Genomic DNA, 24494 nt, shown 5'->3' with positions numbered 1-24494 from the left:
CGTCCATGTCCAAAGTCCCATGGGTAAGTGCATAGTGGAGAGGCCTTTAGCAATAGACTATTCACAGGTGCTCTGGGTTCTAAATAGAAACTGCATTCCCCAGCCTCTCTTGTGGCTTAAAGCGGCCATGTGACTAAACTCTAGCCGATGGGAAGTGAGCAGAAATGCTGTGTGCAACTTTGGAGCTCTGACCTTCTATGTTCAGTCTTCCCACTTCCCACTGAAGGGACTCAGTGGACCCAGCAGAGCCATTCAAGGGCAATGTTTTAGGGATGGAGAAAAGCAGGAAGTCCCCTGAGCCCCAACACCTCGCACAGCCATCACATCCCCAGTCTCACATGGGAGAGAAAACTAAGACCCCGGCACGTGGAAGTGGAAGGCATTGTATTTGGTCTCCGATGAGAGCAGCCTGACCTAGACTGTGTCCAGCACAGAGGAGGTAGGTCTGCGAGCCCGCGGCCTTCTCCCCTTCTGTTCCAAACCATCCCAGACATCCAGGGTGAGGAAAAGGCATGAAGGGGCAGTGCCTGCTTGCAGGAGAGGCCCAGAGGAGAGAGACAACATGATGGATTCCGTTCTCCTCAGAGGCCCCCAGCGTCAACAACGTGCCCCTCGGAGACTGGGGCTCACTCCCTCCTGTCACCTCCCCCACTTTTCTTGGGGGCCAGAGGCTCAGAGTCAGGTCACAGAGAGGCAGAAATCACAGTGCTCTTTGTGCAGAGGTAGGCGGGTGCCTTGTTCACATGCCCGGGGCCCGAGTCAGCTCTGGTGTGGCCACTTCCTCCTCCTGCTCAGCCTAGGAGTGGAGCACTGCACGAGGTCCCACAGGAGGATGCATCAGGATCAAACAGCTTCCCACAGAGAAAACCGTGGTCACTGGAGGACTCTGGGAGCACGGGTTGCCCCAGGTCCCCAGGCCTCAGCCTGAGGTCAGGGGACCAGAGGGGATGAGTGGCAGTGTGTGTCTGTGGCTGTGCCCTGCAGCCCTCCATGGGCATGGGGGAACAGATTATCACCCCTGCTCAGGTGACCGGCAGGCTCAGGACAGGGGAAGAATCTCAGAACAAAAATGGAAGAAGCAGAAAATGACTCTTGGAAGCAGAGGGGAAGCTGCTGAATCCGGAAAGAGCCCAGGTCACTCAGCCACCTGCACACCTGGGGATGCTCTCCCCATGGCAGGAAGATGGTGCTCCCCATCTCCAGGGGGTCCTGGCTCCCTGTGCCCTCTCCCTAACCTCCCCCTGGCCCCAGGCACCACCCAGTAAGTGAGCGCAGTCCCTGGAAGCCAACCTGGGCCCCCAGGGTTAGCTGGATGCTGTGTCTTCGTGTGCTTGTGTGTGCGGAACACATACCTGTGTGTTGTCTTTCTGAGATGCCATCTCCAAGTTCTTGCCCCGGCTCAGCTGATGAGAACGCCTTGTCCTGCAAGGTCAGGAGTGCACTCAGAGAGCCCCTTCCTCCCCACCGCCTGCCCCCCACTCCCCTCCCCTTCCCACAGGTGGCCCCAGGCTGCTCACTGTACACAACGGGGGAGCCCTGAGGGCAGTGGGGCATTTTATCTTTCTTCCTCCCCAGTCACTTCTTCAACACCATCACGGCAGAGAGAAAGAAAGAACACAATGACAGCAAGATGGACCGAGAGGCGATTCTAGAAAGGATTCCTACTTAGGAGGAGTTGGCTAAGAAGGATGTAGCTTTGAACCTGGCAGAGGGAGGTTCCCCTAAAGGATGTGGGGGACACTGGAGTCAGGGGTGGTGGTGGCTGGGCCCATTCCTCCCGCTGACCCACCTCCAGACATAGCAGGTCCCAAGGCCCAACAGCAGACCAAAGAAGCCCGCCAGCAGTCCCAGGACCCAGAGAAGCTGCTGGAACAAGCGCAGGTGGTGCAGAGCTGGAACACAGAGGAGGAGCTGAGGGGGAAGTCATGGCTCCGGGCCGCCTCCATCCTAACCCCCACATTCTCCTTGCAGCCCTCCATGCTAGGGAGCTCCAAACAAGCCGTTTAGCCCAGACTACAGACAGAGGGCTCAAGGATGGACCTGAGAGCCTGGCCCCGTGCAGAGCGGCCTGCAGATGGCGCCCCAGTCCCTTACCTCTGGTCCCAAAGTAGGCGGAGGCAGAGCTGGAGCCCAGGGCATTGGAGGCAGAGCATACATACTCCCCCTGGTCGCTGGGCTGCAGCTCCTCCACTTCCATCCTCAGCGCGTTGGGAGAGGCCAAGATGCGGAGGTGCCCCTGGGCAGGGGAACTCCGCAGCTGGCTGGAGGCCACCAGTTGGCTGCCAAGGTGGAGGATCAGGCTGGCGGGGGGCTCACTGTCCACTCGGCAGTCCAGGATGCCCTGGAGGCCACCCTCGGGCTCCACGAAGACCGTCAGCGTGGGTGTGGTGGGAGGGTCTGCAGGGAGGAAGCGAGACCTTGACTTCCTGCCCCCCTGGCCCCAAGCCAGGTAGCTGAGTCCTCAGCTACCAGGCAGAGCCTGTTTCCTCAGGAACTCCTTGAGTCTGTGACCGCTGTGACCAATTGGGGGGTACAAGAAGTGACCTCCAGAGGTCCCGCAGCGTCTGCTCGCTTCTGGGCACATGGGGCATGAGCAGCCGCCTCGGCTGAGCCTTGGTCCCTGGCAGTCGCTGGAGTGAGACCCATCAGGGTACTCACTGCCTAACTGTGCCCAGAGCAGGCTTCTCGCCTGCAGTACTGTGAGCTGTTGTTTGATCACAGAGGTTTTTTTTTTTGGGGGGGGGGGCACTTTTTTTGGAGCCATAGCTGACAGATACAGAGTGGGTCCTGGTGAGGAAGGGAGCAGGCGGGAGCCCATGAGGGCCCTATCATGTGGCATGCGCTCAGCATGCTTTGTCTCCCATGCTCTTCACGGGAGGGGGGCCCATGTGTGTCCCACTTTCCAGGTGGGAAAACCAAGGCACGAATGCACAGGACCACACGACAGTTGGTGAGAGAGCCAACTCTGGGATTCCAGCCCAGCACTCCACGCCTGCCGAGCCCTGCTCTCTGCAGACAGAGGGGGAGGGAGAGTTGGGGTGGCCCTGTGAGATGTGGGGAGCTGAGGCCGGGGCAGGTTCCACACTCACAGAGCACATGGAGCATGACTGGAGCAGAGGCTGCAGTCCCCGTGGGGAGTTCTGCCCGGCAGTGGTACAGGCCAGCCTGGGCGCGGGCCACGTGGCTGAAGGTGAGCATGGGCAGGGGCTCCACCTGGAGGGGCCGACCATTCCAGAACCATGTGAAGGTGGAGTTGCCCACAGGCCTGGAGCCACCAAGGAGGTGGCAGCTCAGATTCAGTGCTGCGCCCTCAGGCATCTCCAGGCCTGGTTCAGCCACCACATGTACACCTGTGGGTCAGGATGGAGGTGGTCAGGAGCTGCAGGCCTGCAGGACGCAGAGCTCTGGGCAAGCCCTGAGCACCTGAGATGCTGCTGTGCATTGTGGGGAGAGCTCTATCTGGCTTGGGATCTGAGCCTCTAGGGTGAGAGTATGTCCCCCCTTCAGACTGACATTGAGAATGGGGCTGCTACCCCTCTTCCGTGCACTGGACCTCCCAAGACAGGGAGACCAGCTTTCTGATGGGCAAGGCTGTGTCTTGCCCTCAGACTGGGTTCCCTGAGGTTACGGCTCTCCACTCAGTCTTGCTCAGGGCAGGGCTGTGAATGCAGGATTACATTTCTCCCACCACCAATGCTCTCCTTGTACGCTGCAACATCTTGTGCCTCATGGGGAGAGCCCCAAGGGCAGCCTGCGGGACACCACCTGCAGGGGGAGCTGTGCCTCCTCCCTCAGATTAGGTTTCTCAAGGTGGGGCTGTCTGGCACCCCTTCAGGTCACACAGCGCCCCCCAGTGGGAGTTCAAGCCCCAAGACCGCTTCCGCAACCCCCTCTCCTGCTCACCTGTGGCCTGCAGCTGTCCGGTGGTGCTGGCTGAGCCCAGCAGGTTGTGGGCTGTGCAGACATAGGTGCCGTTGTCACCTACGGGCACATCTTGCATCTGCAGCCGCAGGGCGTTGCGGGCCACCTGGACATGGCCCATCTCCAATGCTGAGCCATTCATCCCATGGCTGGTGGCCAGCACCTTACCATCACAGGACAGGGCCAGCTCAGCAGGTGGTTCACTGTCCACTGTGCACTGTACCACGGCCATGGGACCAGCCCTGGAGTCCCAAAAGGAGGACAGGACAGCGTCCCGAGGGGCATCTGGGGGCAGGGAAGGGCACAGATGCAGGCCTCGCCTAGGCATTGTGTCCTCCCTGTTGCCCGCTGGCCTGGGGTCGGCGAGAAGCAAATGGTCCCTCCCTGGAAGCGGTGCCTTCTCGGGAGTCCTGGAGCCTGGGTTTGTTGGGTCACTGGGTGTCTTTCCTCATCACCTGTGTCCTCCTGGCCTGGAATGCCCATTCCTGCACCCACTGCAGTCCCGTGCCCATGCCCACACTCACAGGCCTAGAAGCACCCTCCACCACCCTCACCCCAGGCAGCGCCCACCAAGGATCCCCTCTCACAGAGAACTTGCAGGGCCACAGGCCGCGAGCTGCGTGTGCCCTGCGCATCCTGGACCTGGCAGGAGTAGGCCCCTGCGTGAGTCCGCATGGCCACAGGGAAGGCGAGTGAAGCAGCTGGCCCCTCCTGTAGCCAACGACCATTGTAGTACCAGACGTAGAGGGTGGGTGGGCGAGCGGTGGGGTCCTCACAGGTCACTGTGACTGGAGTCCCCTCGGGCACACTGGCCGACGGGACCAGAGTCACCTGGACGCCTGAACCAAGGAGGCCATGGTCAGCTGGGCCCAGCCAGATGCCACAGTGAATTCCTATGCCTGTGGGCTTGGCCTGGGCCCACCTCACCCTCTAGGCGCAGCTCCAGGGATGCGTTGACCTGGCCCAGAGGGCTCTGGGCCGAGCAGCTGTAGAGACCCTCGTCACTGGGCCGGGGCTCCCGCAGCTCCAGGCGCAGGGTGTTGGGGACTGAGGCTGGGGTGGAGGAGGCCAGGAGGCGGCCAGCGCGGCTGATGGTCAGCTGGGCAGGTGGGCGGCTGTCCACAGTACACAGTACCAGGGCCAGCTGCCCACCATGGCTTTCCAGGAGGTAGGTCAGGTGCAGGCTGCGGGGGGCGTCTGCCCAGACACAGAAAGCATACGAGGTGTCATCCGGAGGTCAGGAAAGCCATGGCTCTCCACCCCAAGGACCTCCCAGCTGCCCAATCTGGGGCACAGCTCCTCTGCCCAGAGAGGACCCAGCCCCATCAGCCCTCCACTCTGATTCCATTGGCTGGCTGGGCACAGCGTGGCCGAGCTGGCTACCCGTGGGCCCTGGCCACACCCTGATCCCTGTGTGCTGCAGCCATTCCCTGAGCCCCCTCCTGCATCTAAGCAGACTCACGGAGGACATCCAGGGTGACAGGTCTGGAGAGGCGAGGTGCCCCGCCAAGGGACTCCACACTGCAGCGGTAGGAAGCAGCGTCGGTGACTGTGACACTGGGCAGGAGGATGGAGCGGGCACCTGGGCGCTGCTGCCCATCCTGATACCACGTGTAGGTGAGCTGGGCCAGGCGGGAGGTCCATACGAGGCAGGTCAGGTTCACCAGCTGCCCCTCCTGCACAGTGGCCTTGGGCCACACCTGCACGCTCACAGCTGGGGAGAGAGGGAAGGCATGAAGACACCAGTGAGGGTGCTAGGCCACGTAAGGCAAGCCACTTGTCTCCATGCAGACAGCGAGTCGCCCTGCTGCTGGGGAGTGCCGTGGCCTCAGGCGGCCCACCTGTAAATGGGACTCAGGGCCTAGGAAATGATGCACTGTCTCTCGAGTAGTCCCAAGGGGAGCCCTGGTGCGCCCTGCATTGCTCCCTGGCCCTGGGGGAGGGCAGTGGGGGGAGCACAGGCCTCCCCTGCCCTGCTGTGGTTTCTCCTTGAGACCCCTTTTCCTATTAGCTTTACCCACTGGGCGCCCATGTAAAATCCTGTGTTTAAAAAGGCTTTTCAGGAATCAGGTGTTTAGACTAGCAATGGAGCTGCAGCTCGGGATGGCCACTTCCCACAGTGGACTGCCTGGGTTCGAGTTCCTGCTTCTGTCTCAATTCTACCTTCCTGCTAATGGCACCCTGGGAGGCAGAGTGATGGCTGAAGTAGCTGAGTCCTCGCCACCCACGTGGGAGACCTGGATGGAGTCCCTGGCTCCCAGCTTTGGCCTGGCCCAGCCCTGGCTGTTGCAAGCATTTGGAGAGTAAAACAGCAGATGGGAGATCTCGCTCTGTCTCTGTCTCTCAGCCGCTCTTCCTCTCAAATTAATTAATTTAAATATAAATATAGGAAAGACTCTCCTATGAAACCACAGTCTGGGAAGTAGTGCCCTGAGCAAGGGTGGGAATGGAGACCACGCTTGTGCTCCCAGGCTCCTAGAACCATCTCCCACCTCCTCTCCCCACCGCACACACTCAGGGCTACGCACTGACCCTGTGCATCGAAGTTGGCCGAGGCGGAAGCCTGGCCCAGGGTGCTGGTGGCCTCACAGGTGTAGATGCCCTCGTCCTCCAGCCCGGCCCCGTGGATCTCCAGGCGCAGTGTGTTGGGGGCCACGGCCACCTGCAGCCGGGGAGAGCTGCTCGCAAGCTTGCCCACGCCTTGGACAGTGGAGGCCACCAGGCTGTCCCCATGGAGCAACCGCAGCTGGGCCGGAGGGTCACTGTCCACATGGCACACGAGGAGGCCCATTCGCCCAGGGCCTGTGTCCATCAGAGCAGTGAGCGTGGCCTGGCGTGGGGCATCTATATGGGGGTTGGTGCAGGGATGGTCAGGACCTGACCACCATGTTCCCTTACCCAGGCTGTCTCAGGGGTAGAGCCTGGGCTGGGGCGCCCCTCCCTCCATGACAGGAAAATGACCTTACAGGACACGTGGAGGACGACAGGGGCAGCCAGGCTCGTGGTGGCCGAGCCTGGGGCCTGGGCTTGGCAGTGGTAGGCTCCAGCTTGTGTCGGAGTGATGGCTGCCAAGTGGAGCGTGGCCGAGCTCGCGTCCTGGAGGGGCTGGCCATCCCGATACCAGCGGTATGAGGTCCCGTCAGGGATCCCCGTGGGTAACTGGCAGCTCAGGACCACGGCCTGGCCCTCCTGGAGCTCGGGCGATGGTGACACCTGGACCCAGGCTCCTGCAAGGAGAAACCAATGGCAGTGAGGGCTCTCCACCCCCCACCCTCAGTCTGGGACTGCAGGACCCCAATTCTGTATCCCCTCCAGACTGCCACCCCAAGCCCACTTCAGCTCCTGCCTCTGCCTCCCCTCCCAGCTCCCCACACTGCTCTGTTACCGCGCACCCCCTGGAATTACAGGATGGCTCTGTCCATCAATCTCGCCCACCAGAGGGCGTGCCTGGTGGGAGCTGGGCTTATATGACCTGTAACCCCTGGTGCCAGGCACAGCGCCTGTATGAGTCAGCTCTTGACAAGTGTTGGTCCCAGTCCCAAAGCGCTGAAACAGGAGGGATTTAGGTTGCACCAAGGCCATTATCCTGGCCATAAGCTGGACTCAGTCTGAGTGACCATGGACTTGAAGGGGAGATTAGCAGCTGGATGACCTTGCGTTATCTCTAGCCCTCTCTGGCCCAGCTCTGCATCTAAGCTCCAGGCTGAGAGCCCAGAAACAGGGCAGAGGGCAGCTCCTTAGCAGCCTATGGCTCTGAAGCAGGAGACGAGGGTAGGAGGAGTGAGGTACAGGGACAGCTGGGGTGGTGAATGAGGACAGAGGCCCACCTGAAGCCAGAGCTGAGCTGGTCCAGAGCTAACTGCTAGTCAAGTGACCATGAGCTCCTAAAACTCTGAGCCTCACTTTCTCTGCCTGTGAAATGGGCATGAAAGGTATGAAATGGGTATGATAAATAAGAAAAGATTCATAGAAACAAGGCTCAGGTCAATGTCCCAAAATGGATGCTCTTTGTCACTGTGGGAGAAGAAGCCTGCGTTTTTCTCTGGCCTTTGCACTATGGGTATTATCTTTCTCTTTTCCTGGCTTATCTGCTTAGGGAGGGTATATCAATACATAGTATGGATATCTTATATGTAAGGCTACATATCTGTTTACAAACACATACATGTAAACATGCATGCATAATTCACATACATGCATATTAGGTTTCTATGAGGATGTTTACTTTGAAACAAAACTATTACCTAAAGTAAGTTTTCTGGCAGAAAGTTCCCCTCGAGAGCCTCCTTGTGCAGTTGCCACTCCCCACTAGTGGTAGCTACAGTTATGGGTGCAGACATCTTGGTGGCAATGGGAGGGCTTCCACCTGCTGGCTGGAAATGGTCTCCCAACTCAGGCAAAAAATCGACTCATGTTTCTGCACAAATCTACAGCCCCCAGGCCAAAGCCCGACCAGAGCCCCAAATGCGCCACGTCTTCAGAAGACATGCTCACCTCGCACCTGGAAGAAGAGTGAGGCGTTGGCTGATCCAAGAGCATTTGTGGCCTCACAGCGGTAGCTTCCAGAGTCCCCAAGGCCCAGATCTCGGACCTCCAGCTGCAAGGAGTTCGCCGTGGCCTTGGCCTGGAGTCGGCCATGGAATGGAAGCTGGGGTCCCAGGCTGGCAGCCAGGAGGTGCTCCCCATGGAACAGGGCTAGCTGGGCCAGGGGACGACTGTCCACGGTGCAGGCAAACACGGCCATGTAGCCCTGGTCCACGTCCAGGAGGGCTGACAGCTTTGGAGGGTCTGGGGGATCTGCGAGGATGGGGGGAGCTCAGGTCATGCAGCCGATCACAGCCTGCTGTACTGTGGTTCCCTCGCCCCTCCCACACACAGGCAAGGCCTCCCCCCACCAACGGCTTCCCTCCCACCTATGCCCGGCCCTGTGCCCCTCAGCCTACTCCCCCACCCTCCCAGTGCCAGGGCCACCCTCGTGCATCACCCACAGACGACAGTCAGGACCGCGGGAGCCGACAAGTAGGTGTCGGCCTCCATGAGGATGCGGCAGGCGTAGAGGGCAGCGTTGGCTCGGGCCACCGGCAGCAGCGTCACTGTCTCCAGTGGACCCTGAGCCCATGGCTCCCCGTTCCGGAACCAGGAGAAGTTGGCAGGGCTGCTGGAGGCTGCCCGGCTCACGTTGCACGTCAGGTTGGCCTCTGCACCCTCCTGCAGTGTGTCCGATGGTCTGATGACCACGACTGTGGCTGCGGGGCGGGCAGCATAGGCTCACTTGGGACAGGCCTGGCTTGGACCACCTCCTCGCCCCCCAGGACTCAGTGGTCCAGGCTCCTGTCCTAGAGGGAGAAGGGTAGGAAGACCTCCTGGGGTACCCACAGGGTGGAGGGAGGAGCACAAATGAGCTCATCAGTGGGGACGTGGGGTGCATTAGAGGAGGTGCACGAGGGCCCCCATGTCCCCCTGCAGAACCCTTCTCAGAGGTCTGCCTGAGCACAGAGCCCAGGAAGGAGCAGCCTCGGCCTCCTTTGCTGTGGAGGGGGCTGCCAGGCTCCTGGGGACCCCACACCCGTCAGGGAGAGCAGCTTTGTTTCCTCTCACTGCTGCACAGACATGGTTTCTCCTGCTGGACCCTCCTCAGAGCGGGGGTTGAAGAGGAGTAGTCCAGAGCTCCAGCCCTTGGCCCCCAGGCCACCCCCCACCTGCCGCCACTCACCCTGGGCATTGAAGGAGGTGGAGGCTGAGGCGTTGCCCAGGGTGTTGCTGGCCTCACACAAGTACACGCCCTCGTCCTCCAGCACGGGGTTGTGAATCTCCACTCGCAGCAGGTTGGGAGCTTTGGTGACTGTTACGCGCTGGGAGCAGGTGCTGCAGCCACCCTCCAGCTGCAGGGAGGTGGCCACCACAAGGTCCTTGTGGAGCAGCCGCAGCTGGGCAGGGGGGTCGCTGTCCACCTGGCATGACAGGAGGCCTCGCCGTGCAGCCCCGGCTCCAGCAGTGCCGAGGTCTAGCCGGGCAGTGAGCGTGGGCTGACGTGGGGGGTCTGTAGGGAGCAAGAACAAGGGCCCGTGCTATGCCTTGGGTATGATTTGACTCCTGAATGCATTCAGGAGTTTAAACCACAAAGTCTCATGTTGACAAAACCAGGTATGGTGTTTAGAGGCGGGGCCTTTGGGAAGAGATTTGATTGGATCAGGCAGTTTGAGTGGCACCTCCGTGATCGATTCCTGGTGGCTTTATGAGGTGTGACACATAGATAGACACATGATTGTTCCCTGTGTCTTGCCCCATGAGGCTCTGCACTGCCCTGGGACCCTGCCAGCGGGAACACCATTACCAGGGGATGAACCAGTGCTCCCTCCCATTGCCTGATCTTGGACTGTGAACCTCCAAATTCATAGCCAAAATAAACCCCTTTCCTTATAAAGTTCAGCTACCTCGGGTATCTCACTGTAACAACAAAGAGCACTCACCCCTGTGCAGCCCCACAGGTCCACTCCAGTCTGGCTGGGCCCTCAGAACACACTGGACAAAGTATATCCCCAGCGATCAGGCGGGTCGGCCAATGACACGGCCAGCCAACAGCCACGGACTAGCCTCGCAGTCTACCACTTACGCATCTGACCCAACCGCCCAGCTAGTTAACCGGAGCCCCTCCACCGTCAATTACTGAGGTTCGGCCGGTCCCCGGCCCGCCCTGCCGCAGCCATGCTGGCAACCCCAGGAGGAGCACTGGCGTCCGTTTCCTTCGATTCTTGGGATCTGAAGATGGCTGCTCAGTCAGCGCCGAAAGTTGTGCTAAAAAGCACCACCAAGATGTCTCTGAATGAGCGCTTTACTAATATGCTGAAGAACAAACAGCCGATGCCAGTGAATATTCGGGCTTCGATGCAGCAACAACAGCAGCTAGCCAGTGCCAGAAACAGAAGACTGGCCCAGCAGATGGAGAATAGACCCTCTGTCCAGGCAGCATTAAAACTTAAGCAGAAGAGCTTAAAGCAGTGCCTGGGTAAGAGTAACATCCAGGCACGGTTAGGCCGACCCATAGGGGCCCTGGCCAGGGGAGCAATCGGAGGATGAGGCCTGCCCATAATTCAGAGAGGCTTGCCCAGAGGAGGACTACGTGGGGGACGTGCCACCAGAACCCTACTTAGGGGCGGGATGTCGCTCCGAGGTCAAAACCTGCTCCGAGGTGGATGAGCCGTAGCTCCCCGAATGGGCTTAAGAAGAGGTGGTGTTCGAGGTCGTGGAGGTCCTGGGAGGGGGGCCTAGGGTGTGGAGCTATAGGTCGTGGCGGAATCGGTGGTAGAGGTCGGGGTATGATAGGTCGGGGAAGAGGGGGCTTTGGAGGCCGAGGCCGAGGCCGGGGACGAGGGATAAAAAAAAAAAAAAAAGTATATCCCCAAACAGCTGTGCAGGCTGCCCACGCATGAGGGCAAACGGGCCAGGGTGGGTGGGATCCGGGCCGTACTCCTTGCACTGAGCTGTGACCTGAGCTACGACCTGCTTCTTCCACACTGCACCCACCCCCTACCAGGCTGCCTTCCCCAAGACCCTGCCTGTGCTCTCTGATCTCCAAACCGGCCCCCGTTGTACCAGACAACAGCTCAACTGATCTCTTTCCAGAGGTTCCTGAGACAGATGGTCAACTGAGCCAGCAAGGGCAAGCCTGGCCACGATGCCTGCATCCACACCAGAATGCCTGGGCTTCAGTCCTCGCCCTGCTTCCTGCGAGGCACACCCTGGGAGGCAGCAGGTGACAGCTCAAGTCGTTGGGTCCCCGCCCTCCACTGGCAAGGCCTGGATTGAGTTCCTGGCTCCAGGCTTTGGCTGGCCCAGTCCTGGCTGTTGTGGGTACTTGGGGGAGTAAGACAATGGATAGAAGATCTCTCTGTCTCTGTCTTTCACATAAAGTAAAATAAAAATAGAGAAATAAATATTGTTTAAAAGAGAGAGAGAGAGCGTGAGCCAAAGGCAAAGCTGCCACGAGATCTCACTCGGGGACCCCTGGAGAGGCAGCTGCTCTCTCGCACCACCGGCACGCGGCTCCGGCTCACCCCTGTGCTTCTGTAGAGCCTCTGGAATGTAAGTTCACGATGAACGTTACTCAGCCCTCGGCTAAGGTGGGGCGCCCACCTGCGACAGCATGTAGAAGGGGTGGTCGGTCCCTGTGCTGAACAGTGTGCCTGAGTGCCTATGGAGCTCATGAGGGCACAGCCTCTCGGGCGTGGGCACCCCCATAAGAGCAGGGCAACCAAGGGCCACCAGAAGAATAAAGCTTGGGTGTGGGGCCCATGGTGGATGTGAGGCTAAGAGCAGAGGAGCCCAGAGGGGCTGGGATTGGAGGATAAGATGTAGAAGACAGAAAGGACCCCAATTTCATTCCACAAATTCCAGCCCTGGGTGGAGAGGCCCAGGCCTGTGACTACCCTCTGGAAGTAGACCCCAGGGCCGGAGGGGTCCAGAGGACCTAGAGGAGGAGGGGGTGGCCGGTGGGTTCCCGAGGGCTGAGCCTCCCCGCCGCAGGCAGTGGCCAGTGGCAAGGCAACTTACGGAGCACCGTGAGGACAGCGGGCGAGGAGGGGCCGCTGGCGCTGTGGCCGTCCTGGGCCCGGCAGTGGTAGGAGCCGGCGTCGGAGCTGGAGACGGCGGGGAGCAGGAGGCTGCTGCTGGGCCCCTCGCTAAGCAGGGCCCCATTCAGGTACCAGGAGAAGCGGGTGTCAGGTGTGGATGGCAGGCCGCTCCTGCAGCTCAGAGTCACCGCCTGCCCTTCGACCACCTGGGCTGCTGGGCTGATGAGGAGGCGGGCCGCTGGGGGGAGAGGGAGAAGGGGCTGGGGAGGCTGGGAGGGAAGCCCTCAGGCCTCAAACCTCCCCAGGCAACTGCAGGCAGGTGTGGAGCATCTGCCGTGAATGCCAGTCTGGGTCTGTTAGTCGTGACTGGCACAGTTGAGAAGGACTTCGAGCCCGAGCCCAGGCTCGCATCTAAAACCTGGCTTCATCAACTCGCTGGGCCTGCTGTGGCCTCAGAAGGAGGGTCAGGAAGACCCTATTGCTCTCTTTTCCTGCTCGCACAGAACCAGCCACCAAAGGTTGATATAAAAAAATAAACACAGGCCTATGAAGGGCCCTCCAAATTCAGAGTATGGGCCAAAGGAACAACACAACCCATTCCACATTTCCCTTTTTGCCCTGGCTTCCAGGAAGCTCTGACATTGGGATGATTGCATAGCCCAGGGCTTTAATGCGCCCTCACCAGCTTGCTCAGCTCCTCAGTCCTGAGTCCTCTAGGTCTCCTCCTCAGGCTCCCTCCACTACCCCCTCGGCCGCACCCGGGCCCCTCTCACCATTGGCATGGAAGTACAGCACGGAGGTAGAATTTCCCAGGGCATTGGTGGCCGAGCATTCGTACTCCCCACTGTCGGCCGGCTCCAGGTCTCGGATCTCCAGGCGCAGGGAGTTGGGAGAAGAGGAGACGCTGAAGCGGGGGCCGGGGTCACTCTCCCCAGGGGTGGAAGCCAGGATGAGGCCCCCGTGTGACAGCACCAGGGTGGCCAGGGGCTCACTGACCACAGAGCAGTGGAGGATGCCCACGAGCCCTGTCTGCATCTCCAGGAAGGAAGTCAGCTCTGGGGCGAGGGGCGGGTCTGTGTGGAGACCAGAGACAGATCTGTCACCCTCAGCCAGGGGCTGATCCCCTGTGAGATGAGCCCACGGCCCCTCACCTCACTGGGGGCAAGCCCAGGAGCTCTGAGTGCCTGCTGAACCAGGCTGGGCCAATCACTCTGCTGTCCCAGCCACTCCTCAGGATGACCCTCCAAGTGGGGATCACGGTCCCCACCTTAGAGGCGAGCGACCTGCTGGTAGACCTGGCTGGGTCACCTTAGCCAAGTGGTCAGAGTGAACCGCATGGAGCAAACTGACCCTGGGTGCCCGCTAGAGGAATGCGTGTCCAGGGCACGGTGCTCAGTCTCCATCTACTCCACACACACACACACACACACACAGGGACGGCCACAGAATGATCGGCCTGTCCTCTTCATGTCTCAGTGCCCAGACAGACATGGAAACAGCGAGGCTGTCACAGAAGAATGGGGAATGAAGACGTGACTGAATGCACGCATGAGCCCGCTTAGATCCTGGACCCCCAACAAATTTGCGCTAAAAGATATTACTGGGTTAACTGGTGACATTTTAATATGGACTCCAGAATTAGGTCTAATTTTTTGCACTGCTCTTGCAACTTTTTATAAACTGCAACTTATTCACAAATGAAACTGCCTTTAAATGAAAGAAAACAGAGGCCCGCGGAGGGCCAAGCCTCCCCAAGCTGTGCAGAGCTGGGGCTGGCGGCCCAAGGCCAGCTTGGCTGCAGTCTTCGTCTAGCTAGAGCGGAGCCTCCATAACCCAAGACGCCAGCCCTCCCTGGGGGCTCCCCCCGACTACTCACGGCGGACCACCACGCTGACGGGGCCAGAGCGCTCGCGGCCGTGGGTGTTCTGCACCTCGCAGAAGTAGAAGCCGGTGTCGGCCCTGGTGACCGAGGGCAGCAGGAGCGTGGAAGTGTGGGCATCCTCCAGCAGCACGTGGTTCTTGTACCAGCTGTAGCGGAGCTCGCTGGGGGCCTCTCTGGGTGTGTTGCACACCAGCGTCACTGTCTGCTTCTCCACAATGGGGCCTGCCGGGCTCACCTGGACCTCAGCCACTGCAAGGGTAGCACAGGGCTCCCTGGGGGCTTCCAGGTGGCTTCCAGCCCTGAGCCCTCAGAGTCCCAGTAGCAGCCAATCAGCTCTGATCTGTGCACGTTAGACTCCACCCTGCATCCACAGCAGAACCTCCTGGAGTCGCCCTGAATCGCTTTGTCCTGTTCTGCAGGGTCCCCTTGACACAGACCCATGCTGTCACCCATCTTACAGAGAGGCAGGACTGGGACTCGCATCCCAGGAGGCACCAGACCATGCCAGCCTTTGTCTGTGCCCTGGCCTAGCTGCTCTCAGCCCCAGCAGCCTGGACCCTTCCCCGTCCTCTGGTCAAGATCCAGGCTCAACCAGGACTCACTGAACACATGAAGGCTGACAGGGGGTGAGACAGAAGAACCCAGGCCGTTCCCAGCTTGGCAGGTGTAGATGCCGGCATCGCTCCAGGCCACCTGGGACAACTGCAGCACGCGACTCCTGGCCTCCAGTTGAGCCCCGTCCTTGGTCCACTGAACGGAGCTCACCTCGGGGTAGCTGCTGTTCACCTGGCAGGTGAGCGTGACCAGATCACCTGGAAGGATGTTCCGCCCCGAGGGGCTGAGCAGGACCTCCACGCCCCTGGGAGCGTCTGCAAGGCATGATGTGGGGGTTGGGTCAGGTGCACGGGGAGAGACAGGGGCTGGTACATTTCTGCCTGCCTCTCTTTCAAAACTCTGCAACATGGAAGCCCACCCAGGAAAAAAAAATACTCATTCCTACCCCTGACACATCCTGATTCCTCCTTTCTCCACTGAGAGCCTGAAATGTGCAGCTTGCCTGCCTTCCACAGCTTTGAGCATGAGGACACTGCCCACTGCTGCTGCTCTTCCCATCGAGGGTCAGAGGCACCAGGCGGCTTGTGTTAGTGGACTGCCGCCACTGTTGGCAAGGGGCCAGGCCCTCGACAGGAGAGGCCCGAGGCAGCATCATTAGTTCTGGGACGAGGTAACCATTTTGTAAGGAAGGGGCCAACAATACGAGGCACCTGCGTTCTCTCCATCTTGTTCCGAAGCCTCTCTGACTGAGTTCACGAGGTCACAGTTTCAAGCGCTTACTCTGTGCCAGGCTCCCTTCCACTCACCCTATCTCCTTCCATCCTCCACATAGGTCTAGGAGACAGGAACGGTGTATCGCTGTCTCCACAACACAGGTGAGGAAGTGGAGACGGTGGAGGCAGGTGGCCTGTGGGAGTCTGCCCACCTGCGAGGGAGCTGCAACCTGATGCCTGCGAGTGGCGGTTGTTCCAGAGCGGGCTGCCCCGCCCTACTAAGACGGGACGAGGCACAGCCAATGGCCACCTGAGCTTTCTCCCTGCTGATGGACTTGGAGCCGCATGGGTGCACCCTGATCGCCATGGGCATGAGCGACTTATGCAGCCTAAGGCAGGAAGCGGGGACACCGCATCTCCCCAGCACCCTGTGGAGTGGGCTGAATCCCAGCCATTTGCTGCTGCCTCCCAAAGCTGCCCAGGAGCCCCTATTCCCCGACCCCTGTGTCTCCCCCTCTCTTCCCAGCCTGGCCTCAAGAACAGGCCTGTTGGAAGCCTGCAGGAGGTAGGACACCACTAAGCCTGCCCCACCCTGCCGGTGCCGGAGGGCTGTCTCTCTGGGCTGCAGGAGGAACTGGTACCCATGTGGTGCACGGTTATGAGGTGTGGCCCCTGCACACTCACACTGCACACGAAGGAGGATCTCTGCCTGCGCCCTGTGTCCGGCCAGTGAGAGCTGGCAGCGCAGGCTCCGGCCGTGGTCCTGCCAGGTCAGAGCCGTGTGGAGGGTCTCCAGGTGAATAATGCCAGTGGGCTCGAGCCGCTGGTGGTTGGAAATGACGGAGTGGGTGTTGTCCTGACCCTGCCACTGCAGGCTGACTTTCTCCTCCACGCACGCGTAGGGCGTGGAGCAGTTGAAGTCCACGGCCATGCCCTCACGCAGCTCTTGGGGGGAGGTGATGGTGGGCGCAATAGGCTCCTCTGAGGACAAAGACAGATATGCTCAGGACTCCCCTTCTGCCACATCTGAGACCACCCTCTGGCTGAGGGGGAGACCCTGGGCAGGGAGCTGCAAAGGGAAGAAGAAGTTGCTTTCCACCCCCAGCCCGACATGGGAGAATGTTAAGGGAGACCAGGGCTGTGGCTGGGGCCGGGGGCTAGAATTGAGGATGAGATTGGGCAGGGGGTAGATTTAGGGCAGGGGGGTGTCTATGAGCAAATGGGGCCAGAAGCAGCCAGGCAGCAGCCAAGCCCCCCACCTCTCACCCGTCACGGAGACCGAGGTGCCTCTGACATCCGACCAGCGGTTGCCCTCGCTGATCTCGAAGCGGAAGTTGTAGGTGCCCGAGTCCTCGAGCTGCAGGTCCCGGAGCAGCAGGTTGCATACCTTGTGCTCCATGTTCCCCAGCAGCTGGGCACGGCCTTGGAAGCGCGCCTCCACCTGCTTGGGGTCCGCGGAGTGGGTCACCACCTGCCGCTGGCCTGCATAGTCATAGTACCAGATGGCCGTGATGCCGTTGGGCACCTGCACGTCCGCAGGGAAGCTGAAGATGCAGGGGATGAGCACACAAGACCCCTTCACGCCCTGCACAGTCTTGGGACTGGAGACGCCCCATGAGGTCTGGCCTGCAGGAGTGAAGTGAGAGGCGGGGAGAGGAGGGAGATCCAGGCCAGGGGGCACTGCAGAGCCCTCTGCTCTGCCCCAGAGCACCACGAGGCCACTGGAGCTTACCTGGTGGGAAGAGCAAGACCAGGAGGAGCAGCTGGAGCAGGAAGCCCATGGCAGGTTCTCCGCTGGTTCTCATGTCCAAGAGGCTGGCTGGGCGCCCAGGGCCTCCTTGGGACAGCTCGGGGTGCTGCAGCTCTCTGTGCCCCCTGCTACTGGCCAAGCCAGAGAGAGGACAGGACTCTTAAGGACCTGTGGGGCTGCCACCAGCAGGGAGCCAGGAGCCCACGTTTCTGGCTCTGACGGAACCAGGAGCGTCCAGGAAGCCTTCTGTGTGCCCCTTTGGCTTCACCCCAAGTTCTGCTTTCCCAGCCCCTCAATCACCCCACCCCAGAGCAGATGAACAGCGGTTTCTCCCTCCTCCCACACTTTCCTGCTCCCCACCCCCACCAAGGCAACAGGAACTGGAGTTCAGAGAGGCCCAGTGGCTTACTCCAGAGTGCCCAATGAGAAGGATGGCTCCTTCTTTGAGACTTGTTCCTATCAACAACCCGACCTGTTATGGCTGTAATGGGGCTGCCTTTGTGAGTCAGTCCCCTGCTCAAAAACCTCCCATGGCTCCCTATTGCTCATGTGATATAAAAGATCATTGTTTCCTTCTCCCTGAGATTATCCCTGGGGCCAGTCCTGTCTACCCCAAGGCTCCCTAGCTGCCCACTTCTGTCCCTACCACAGATGACCATTGCCTTGCAAAGCATCATTCAGTCTTCAAGATGAGGCATGAAGGTGACTTCCAGCTGGAACTTCCCCTCTGGGGTCCCAGCGGCCACCCCAGGGCCATCTCTGTGCTTGCCTTGTCCCTGGCAGCTTGTGAATACCCATTTCTCAGGACCTAGGACTGAGGATGTGTACCCTGCAGTGCAGCAGAGCCCCCCAGGCACTCAGGGGACCTCTCAGGGTGAGGGAGAATATGGACCTTAGGGGTTCAGAGTAGGGGTGGGGGAGGGATAGAACAGGTCTGGGTGGGACAGGTGGCGTTAGGGTCCTACAAATCCTACAAATAAGAGTTAAATGCCTGCAATGTACCATGCACAAGACGGCAGCCATCCTGCCATGCATGCCAGGGGGAGGAGGGCTCTCTGAGTTGAAATGGGAGAAGTGCCAGAAACACATAGAAATAAAGCTATACAACTCTTAGAAGAAAACATGGGTGAGGATCTTCATGATCTTGGATTAGGCGATGCTTTCTTAGGTATGACATCACAACCACAGGCAATAATTGGAAAAAAAAGAGTAAGTTGGGCTTTATGAAAATTAAAAGTGTTTATGCATTAAAAGACACTATCCAGAATGGCAGATGCCCTAAACAGCACTCTGGCCTCAGAATCAGCCCTTAAGGCATTTGGATCTGGCTAAAAAGCCTATGAGAGTTTCTCAGGCATGGAAAGCCAAGACACTGTGGCAAAAAAAATGATCTAAATGAAAGATCTCTGTGAGTGAGATCCCAGCAGAAAGAATGGGCCATTAAAGAAGGAGGTACCTGGCCGGCACCGTGGCTCAACAGGCTAATCCTCCGCCTTGCGGCGCCAGCACACCGGATTCTGTCCCGGTTGCCCTTCTTCCAGGCCAGCTCTCTGCTATGGCCCGGGAGTGCAGTGGAGGATGGCCCAAGTGCTTGGGCCCTGCACCTGCATGGGAGACCAGGAGAAGCACCTGGCTCCTGCCTTCAGATTAGCGCGGTGCGCCGGCCCGCAGCGCGCTGGCTGCAGCGGCCATTGGAGGGTGAACCAATGGCAAAGGAAGACCTTTCTCTCTGTCTCTCTCTCTCACTGTCCACTCTGTCAAAAATAAAAATAAATAAAAATAAAAAAGAAGGAGGCACCTTTCTCTGAAGGGAGGAAAGAACTTCCACTTTGATTATGGCCTTGTCTAAATAAGATCGGAGTTTGTGAACTCAAGAGGCTTCCATAACCTTGGCAGCTCATGACAAGAGCCTCAGGTGATTACTGATGCCATAAACAAGAGTGTCAATTGTTAAATCATCAGGAGTCACTGTGCACTTACTCCCCATGTAGGATCTCTGTCCTTGATGTGTTGTACTATGCAAATTGACAGTAAAACTAGTATTCAGACAGTACTTTTTAGTATGTGTGTCTATGTAGGTGCAAAATGTTGAAATCTTTACTTAGTATAAACTAAGCTGATCTTCTGTATGTAAAAATAATTAAAAATGAATCTTAACAAAAAAAGACGCTATCCAGAGAGTAAACAAAAGACATCCCTCAGAATGGAAGAAAATATTTACAAATCATGCATCTGATAAAGGATTAATTTCCAGACCACACAAAGAAATCTTAAAACTCACAACAGCAACACAGCAGCCCAATGAAATTCTAGGCAAAGACTTGAGTAGACACATCTCCAAAGAAGACAGACTGATAGCCAGCAAGCCCGTGACTAGACACTCAGCATCATTAGCCACAGAGGGTGATGCAAACCAAAACCACAAGGGGAGAGCCTTTGTTCTAGAAGTTGACACAAGTTAGTGTACACACGTGCCATTCTGGAGTAAAGCTTCCTGGGAGGCCAGCAGTGATGGCTCAAGTGAGTGGGTCACAATATCCAGCGCCAGGCCAGGCTGAAGCCAGGAGCCAGGAATTCCATCCAGATCCCCCACAGGGGTGACAGGAACCCAAATACTTGCACCATCCTCTGTTGCTTCCCGGGTGCATTAGCCAGGAAGCTGGATCAGAAGCAGAGCAGCCATGATTTGAAGTCGCTCTCTGATATGAGATGTTGGTGTCCCAAATGGTGGCTTAACCCACTGCCCCATGGTGCTCACTCCAATAAATAAATTTTAAAAATCAAAAGAAGCTACCGTCACATCCATTAGAATGGCTATTAACAAACAAAAAAATAAGAAACGTGATAAGGACAGGGAGAAATTAGAACCCTATGCACTGCTGGTGGGAATGCAAAATGGTACAGAAGCTGTGGGAACAGCTGGGGAGTCCTCCAAAAGTCAGCATGGAACCAGCACAAGGCCCAGCCTCCCCGCTCCTAACTGCGTCCCAGCGCATGGAAAACGGGGACACAGGGACCGCTGCACCCACGTGCCCAGAGCACGACTGACCGAGGATGAACGGATAAACACACTGTAGTCACCCACACAAGCGAGTATAAATCAGCCACAGAGAGAACCTTAAAAACACCATGTTGAGGGAAATCAACCAGATGTCAGGGGTAACTCTTGTGTGATTCTCCTGAATCACAAGGTCAAGGGACGGAAAGCAGAACAGTATGGGGCAGGGGAGGGGGGAAGGGGGAGTGAGCCTTTCCCCAGTACAGTCTGTTTCCAATGGTGAGAAAGTTCTGGAATTTGTGGTGATGGCTACATACCCCTGTGAAGGTGCTTATGGCCACTGAATTGTACACTTAAAGACAGTTAAAGCAATCAGTTTTTTATGGGGTACATTTTACCACACACATCCCCTCACACCCTCACACACATACACACACACCCTCACACAGACACCCTCACATACACACACCCTCTCACACACACATACACACCCACACACACATACCCTCACACACCCTCACACATACACATCCTCACACACATACATACACATACCCTCTCACACACGCATACACACCTCCTCTCTCACACACATACACACATGCTCTCACACACACATGCTCACACATGCACACCCTCACACACACACATACTCTCACACATGCATACTCACACCCTCACACATACACACACACTCTCACATACACACTCCCTCACACACACAACATCCTCACACACAGGCATACCCTCTCACACACACACACTCTCACACACATACACACTCTCTCACATACACACACCCTCACATACACAACATCCTCACACACAGGCATATTCTCTCACACACACACACCCTCACACACATACACACACTCTCTCACATACACATTCCCTCACATACACAACATCCTCACACACAGGCATACCTCTCACACACACACTCTCACACATGCATACTCACACACATACACACCCTCACACACATACACACTCTCTCACATACACACTCCCTCACACACACAACATCCTCACACACAGACATACCCTCTCACACACACACTCTCACACACATACACACACTCTCACATACACACCCTCACACACACAACATCCTCACACACAGGCATACCCTCTCACATACACACACACTCTCACACACGCATACTCACACATATTCACACCCTCACACATACACACACACTCTCACATACACACTCCCTCACACACACAACATCCTCACACAAGGCATACCCTCTCACACACACACACACTCTCACACACATACACACACTCTCTAACATACACACACCCTCACACACACACTTTGCCAACTTTGCAGTCCTCTCCAGTCCTAGGTGCTGACTCAACAGAGGGAGGGCGGGCCCCGGAGGCCAGAAGTGGGGACAGGAAACCCATGACACTTCCCAGCCTCCAGCCCCCAGCCCCTCTGCCTCACAGGCTGGGCTCAGCTGACTCTGGTGGCTACCAAGGGGTACACCTGAGGAGGGGCCATGCAGAGACCCAGGCTCTGGATGGGGCCAAGTGGACCTTAGCCCAGGGCAGATGGTAGACAAGATGTCCTAGCAGGGAGCATCTCAAACGCATGGCCAGGATGGGAAGGACCCTGCTCCTCAGGGCCCCAGGCCTCCGGCTGGGTTGCTTCAGGTCTAGCCACTTGCAGAGGCTCAGCAGCTGGTCCCTAGTTCTTAGGGCAGTCCCAGGCCCACTCCTCTTCCAGGAAGATGTGCCCAAAGCCTCCATACTGGGCCTGTGGCCTGGGCGCATTTGGGGTAGAAGTGGCTGTGGGGCCAGAGCCACACAGGATGTCAGGGTCAGCTCCCCGGCAGGCAGGTTTACCAGTAAGATGTGTCTACGTTGTCTCCAGTTCCCCTGCTTCTCCCACTTGGGGCTCTGGAAAGGCAATTCTGGACCTGGAGGAGGGACTATGGATCTGAACTTGATCCCAGAATGGAGCATGTAGGAGGGCCTTTCTAGAATCACCCAAATCCCACCAGGTACATACGTGTAGCCCTAACACCAAAGGGGTCAGTCCCACCAGACCAGCTTATTGGCTCAGCCTGTCCCACCTCAAGGGCCATTCTCAGCTCAGAAGACTGTCCTGGCAAAAGAAAGAGTGGGGACAACCCTGGGAGGGGAGATCCTTGTGCCTGTTTGAAAGCCCAGTGGCCTGGTGGGTTCTCAGCGCCCCCTGGTGGCAAATGGATAATTCTGGATCGCGGGAAAGCGGGTGCTGCCCTGCCAGGGCAGGAGAGCTTTCCAACCCTAGGACCACACCTCCCTTGGGCAACGACCCTTTTGGACAGCATTGACCCCCTGGATGGGAAATTCCTGCGATTCATCTTTGTGTCTCCAAGTCTAAGCACTCTAAAGAGAGTTTAAAACCCCCGCTCCTAGAGTTGGCATGGGTTGTATAGGTTGGGCTGGGGTGGGCTGGTCCATGGTGGGAGTCCATGTTTGCTGCCCGGGTGAGCAAGGGTCCCAGAATGTCTGGGGACGGCGGGCTGGGGCACCAAGTCCCAGAAGCCAGGTCAAGCAGAGGAAGTGGCGGGGAGGGGAGGGTAAGAAAGCAATTTCCCTGCCACCAGCTGCGGCCGAGAGTAAGTTTCAGTTTCTGTTTCCTAACACCAGGACTCCTCTCCAACTTCCTTACGGGCTGGATAAGGAGGGCCACGGGCCACGGATGTGTGGCCAGCTGGAGAGCCCTGGCCTACACACAGGAAGTCAGAGTACAGACGGGTATCTTCAAAATAGCAGGAAGTCCCCGACACAGGCCAAACGTTAATTCTGAATTATGGGATTCATAAGTAATGTCCGTAGCTTTGACATGAGCAGTAGAAATTTCACATTTCTTTCCTTAAGCTGGCTCCAAAGGGTGCTAGCTGGAGCTCCCATTCCCCCAAGTTGTGCGAGACAGAACGGAGCAGGGGGGTCCCTGCTGCAGATGGATGAAATAGCAATGAACAAAGCAGAACAGGTTGGGGTTAGAGTGAGGGCTGGGCTTGGGCTGGAATCAGGGGGATAGTGAGGTTGAGATTTAGGATGGAATTAAGACTGGAATTGGATTGACGGTGAGGTCAGAGTGATCGGGCTAGGTGAGGTGAAGGTGGAAGTTGGTGCAAGTGGCAATTAGGATAAGGTGCAGGATGGGCTGGGGAGTGGGTGATAGAGTCAGGATTGGGGTTGGGGTTAGGAGGACAGATTGGCTGGACTTAGATGAAGATGATGGTTAGTGGGCTGTGAGATGGGGAGAACTTGGGGTGGAGGTGGGATTTGGGTTACGAGTACAGTTTTGATTGGTGTCTTGGCTCAGGTTGGTTTGGAGCCCAGCATTCACACACAACTGACTCCACAGCAAATCTCAGCTCAGCCCCTCTCCTAATGCCTAGACCCTCCAGGCCCGGGGTGGGGGTGGGGGGAGTACCTGCTCCACAGGAGGAAGTGGCTGATGGGCTGGTGCACCGGCAGAGAGAACGGGGAGGAGAGCAGGAGCCCGGAGCAGCTGCACCCAGAGCTCAGCTGCTCCAAGAGAAGAACATGGTCTCGGGGGCCGCTTCCTCTTTTCCCAAAGCCCCAGCTCTACGCCCAGCACAGAGGCTGCTTAGGGAGGCAGCTTCAGGCCTTGTGCAATACCCAGACAGCAAAGCCTCCAGGCAGGGGAAGGCCCCAGGAAGGCCCAGGACTTTGGAACTTGAATCAGCAGAAGTGTGATCTGCAGCCACGCTGGAGCCTCCTCACCATCAAGTGAGAAACAGAGGGGCAAGGAGGACCCCATACCCCAGCCACGTCCACACACTCTCCGACTGGCCACTTGGCCTTTGGCGGGAGCCTGAGGGTGGCTCACTTCCTCCCGGACAGCTGGGAAGGGGGTGACCCCAGCCCAGGACTGGGGAGTATTCCAGGGCCCAGACTGAGGCATTTACCCTCCCGGTCCCTTGTGGCCATCGTTCACCCCCACCCCCACTGCTGCCTGGATTCTCTGAGAGCTTCCAAGAAGCTGAGCCTAGTTGTGGGGAACTCTGGGGCTCCAACACCCAACACCTCCCAGGCTGGTTTTCTCCCCCTCCTCCACCACTGTCCTATGCTT

General features: G+C 58.1%; 2 protein-coding genes across 5 annotated transcripts; one reads left to right on the top strand and one right to left on the bottom strand.

Annotated features, from left to right (window-relative positions):
- Positions 1–379: 379 nt before the first annotated feature.
- Positions 380–24014, bottom strand: SIGLEC1 (sialic acid binding Ig like lectin 1). Of its 4 annotated transcripts, none has more exons than XM_062203927.1 (23): positions 23832–24014; positions 17374–17522; positions 16908–17267; positions 16326–16622; positions 14976–15242; positions 14368–14622; positions 13265–13564; positions 12472–12729; positions 9635–9961; positions 8910–9167; positions 8416–8718; positions 6888–7148; positions 6454–6765; positions 5384–5635; positions 4849–5118; positions 4509–4760; positions 3904–4206; positions 3090–3350; positions 2095–2397; positions 1790–1892; positions 1518–1581; positions 1353–1422; positions 380–851 (listed from the first exon to the last, which is right to left on the bottom strand). In XM_062203927.1, exons 2-23 carry the CDS (start codon positions 17444–17446, stop codon positions 844–846), a joined length of 5157 nt encoding a protein of 1718 aa, XP_062059911.1. In that variant the 5' UTR covers positions 17447–17522; positions 23832–24014; the 3' UTR covers positions 380–843. The 4 variants fall into 4 exon arrangements, with proteins under 4 accessions (XP_062059911.1, XP_062059912.1, XP_062059914.1 ...); XM_062203928.1 differs by having other exon boundaries at positions 17374–17519; XM_062203930.1 differs by lacking the exon at positions 1518–1581.
- On the top strand, positions 10475–11268 carry LOC133767853 (chromatin target of PRMT1 protein-like). Its single transcript, XM_062202294.1, has one exon. The coding sequence runs from the start codon at positions 10627–10629 to the stop codon at positions 10996–10998; it is 372 nt and encodes a 123-aa protein (XP_062058278.1). The 5' UTR covers positions 10475–10626; the 3' UTR covers positions 10999–11268.
- Positions 24015–24494: the final 480 nt, after the last annotated feature.

This window comes from Lepus europaeus, chromosome 10 (assembly GCF_033115175.1).
Source record: "Lepus europaeus isolate LE1 chromosome 10, mLepTim1.pri, whole genome shotgun sequence".
Classification (NCBI taxonomy): Eukaryota; Metazoa; Chordata; class Mammalia; order Lagomorpha; family Leporidae; genus Lepus; species Lepus europaeus.
Note: the sequence above shows the minus strand (reverse complement) of the source record. Positions and strands in the feature narration are given on the sequence as shown.